Source organism: Lathyrus oleraceus, chromosome 5 (genome assembly GCF_024323335.1).
Source record: "Lathyrus oleraceus cultivar Zhongwan6 chromosome 5, CAAS_Psat_ZW6_1.0, whole genome shotgun sequence".
NCBI lineage: Eukaryota > Viridiplantae > Streptophyta > Magnoliopsida > Fabales > Fabaceae > Lathyrus > Lathyrus oleraceus.
The window spans coordinates 362,303,434-362,306,384 of record NC_066583.1 but is presented as its reverse complement, the minus strand read 5'-3'; the positions used below and the strand labels follow the sequence as shown (position 1 = coordinate 362,306,384).

Below are 2,951 nucleotides of genomic sequence, written 5' to 3'. Positions count from 1 at the left end.
CTAATCGAGTAGACCTTCTTTGTGGAACTCGAGATCGGTAGTAGCTCCGGCGTTGGGACATCGAGATCGGTTGTGACCATGAAGACGACATAAGGTGCATTTTCTCTCCAACGTATCATTTGTGTCCATTTCCGTTCTTATACGCCTGCTTACTGGGCGACCTTTCTTGTTCCTTCTCATGCTAGGGTTATGGCATAGTAGATCTCCTTCAAAAACGGGCCAATATGCATCGTATGGCAGCACTGGGAAACTATTACTGTAAACCCCAAAAAGGTTTGAAACCTTGTAAACGGTGGACAGAAGACCGTATGCGTCATGGCGTATCTTGGAACACGCAGCGATAACATGTGAACAAGGAACACGAAAAGCTTGAAACTTTCCGCAATCACACCAACCACCTTGTAGGTTGACCTTGTAACGTCCCATAGGCTTCCCCTCACCATGGTCCATTGTCTCTTTTACACTAAAAGTGTGATGCTGGTAGTCAAAAATTGACACCTGATGTGTGTTGGACTTTAGTGTTTCTTCCTTCATCACCTTCATGCAGTTTTCTGTAAATAGTTGGCCAGAGTTCAACACTGCACTCCATTGTGCACCCCTTTCAGCGAACAACGTTGCCATCCTATAATATGTGGCACTCACCAATGCTGTAATGGGTAGATTGCGGGTGCCTTTAAAAACTGAGTTCATTGACTCGACGAGGTTTGTTGTCATATGACCCCAGCGCCGACCCTCGTCAAATGCCCTCGTCCATTTTTGTGTCGGAATGTTGTCTACCCACCTTAGCGCAACAACGTTAGTGGAGGCAATTTCATCTCGGTAATAATTAAACGTGGGTCGGTTTAAAGCATAACCTACAGTTTATCAAGAAATAGCGTTAATGTTATAATATTATATTGAGTAAGACAGACAAGTAGAAAATGTTGACTTACCCATATTAATAACCTTTTTACGGAGGTTTCTATCCTTGATTTCCCGCATGAAGTTTTGTGCAATGTGTCTGATACAATATACATGGACAGAAGGTGGATCTTGCCAACCGTTGTCTGGATTATTGTAAGCACTTTCAATCGAGGCATGTCTGTCCGATATCAAACACAAGTCAGGCTGAGGAGCAACATGCCTTCGCAAGTTCTTTAGAAAGAACCCCCAACCTTCAGCTGTCTCACCTTCAACAAGTGCAAATGCAACAGGGAAAATGTTACTATTCCCATCTTGTGCCACTGCCATCAATAGGGTCCCCTTGTACTTCCCGTATAACCAGGTGCCATCAATTTGTAGTAGAGGTTTACAATATGCAAACCCTCTTATGCATGGTTGGAATGCCCAAAATAATCGGTGGAACATTACTTGACCAGCAACAATGGTGTCGTCATTTGTATATATAGGAAGTGCTTGCATTTCTACCACCGTACCAGGAACAAACTTCTGGAGTGCTAACAAGTAACGTGGAAGTTCATTGTATGAATTCTCCCAATTACCGTAGACTTGCTCGATTGCTTTATTCCTAGCAATCCATGCTTTCCTATATGATGGTGTGAATTTGAATATCGAAACAATATGTTTTATACAAATGCTCACCTTTGTTGAAGGATCTTTGTCCACAAGAGGCAGTAAGCTTTGAGACATCAACTGCGAGCTCAACTTCCGATGGTCCTGGTTAAGGATAGTTGATGAACAACTATGCGGCGGGGTCATGATACCAATCTCCCATAAATCACTCCTTTTCCGATATGATGCCACCAGACGAAACTTGCACAAATCGTTACTACAACTTATTTGATACCTTTTCTTATCCGAGATATTCACCCTATAGTCTAGGCAATGTGTCATGTGGTAATTTTTAATGGCAAACACACAATCAACTTTGTTCTTAAATTTGTTACCCACATCAATGTCACCTTCTTTCGGAATACGGGGAATGCATGGCCATTCAAGTGATGTTTGGCCAGAGCTCACGCCCAAAGTTGTCATGTGCGGAGGCGGACAAAATACTTGGTTAATTGGAATGGCATTTTCGACTTCTTGTCCAACATGGTCGCATTCACCTACTTCAAACAAAGAGGTAAAGTAATGATCGGCCTGTGCCTCGTTTTCATCCTCGACGTCGTCTTCTTCGACATCTTCAATGGGTATTATAGATGGTATTTGTGGATCATTGACATGTGGATCATTGGCGTCTTCGTCATCGCTTGGAGCGTTTACTTCCTCAGTTTGTTGACTGGGTTGGAATTTGATGTACAGATCAATAGAATCAAGACCTGAAAATTCATGATTGACAAACATAGTTTCAACGTCATCGTCGTCTCGGACCTTTAACGGAACAAACTTTAAAAGGTTGTTTCCAAATTGCACAACATTACGATAAACAATTTGTGCAACAAAGCCATTTTGAAGCTTACTTTCTATTCTTTCTTTAAAATAGCCAAACGTAACCTTTCTACTGATTTTGAACCGACAAATTTCGGCATTTTCGAACGTAATGCCCACATCATTAGATGTACATATTTCACCTCCATGATAGGCATTCACCATGTATTGTTGATGGCGAGACATGAATTGACAATTTTTTGCTAACTCTCTTATGTGTAGAAGGTTGTGTTAGTAAAATGGACACAACAATGTGATGAAGCAATGATAAATTACTACACCCATATGCCAATTTATACTAACAATTAAATATTTGGTCAACTAATGCTTGTTGCGCATGGAGTAATTGTCGTTTCAAACTGTAAGGGAGCCGCCCAATCAATTGGCATCCGTTCCCATTAAACAACATAGCCGCCCATTGAAAGGGCGGCCCTGTACAAGCTTAAAGGCAGCCGCCCAATGAAAGGGCGGCCCTGTACAAATTATTCTTTCAGCATTATTCCCACGCGGATTCCCTACCTCTTACCATATTCTCTTCCTCTTACAATATTCTCTTCCTCTTACCATATTCTCTTCCTCTT

General features: G+C 41.8%; 1 protein-coding gene across 1 annotated transcript; it reads right to left on the bottom strand.

Moving 5' to 3' along the window:
• Nucleotides 1-2,535, bottom strand: LOC127080715 (uncharacterized). The gene is made up of 2 exons (XM_051021015.1): nt 933-2,535; nt 1-854 (listed from the first exon to the last, which is right to left on the bottom strand). The coding sequence occupies exons 1-2, from the start codon at nt 2,533-2,535 to the stop codon at nt 1-3; spliced, it is 2,457 nt and encodes an 818-aa protein (XP_050876972.1).
• Nucleotides 2,536-2,951: the final 416 nt, after the last annotated feature.

Excerpts from the sequence above, each read along its gene's own strand:
- LOC127080715 (XM_051021015.1), bottom strand. The coding sequence starts at position 2,535 with ATGGTGAATGCCTATCATGGAGGTGAAATATGTACATCTAATGATGTG. Across the intron at positions 855-932 it reads TAAAAAGGTTATTAATATGG|GTTATGCTTTAAACCGACCC; the intron begins GTAAGTCAACAT and ends GATAAACTGTAG.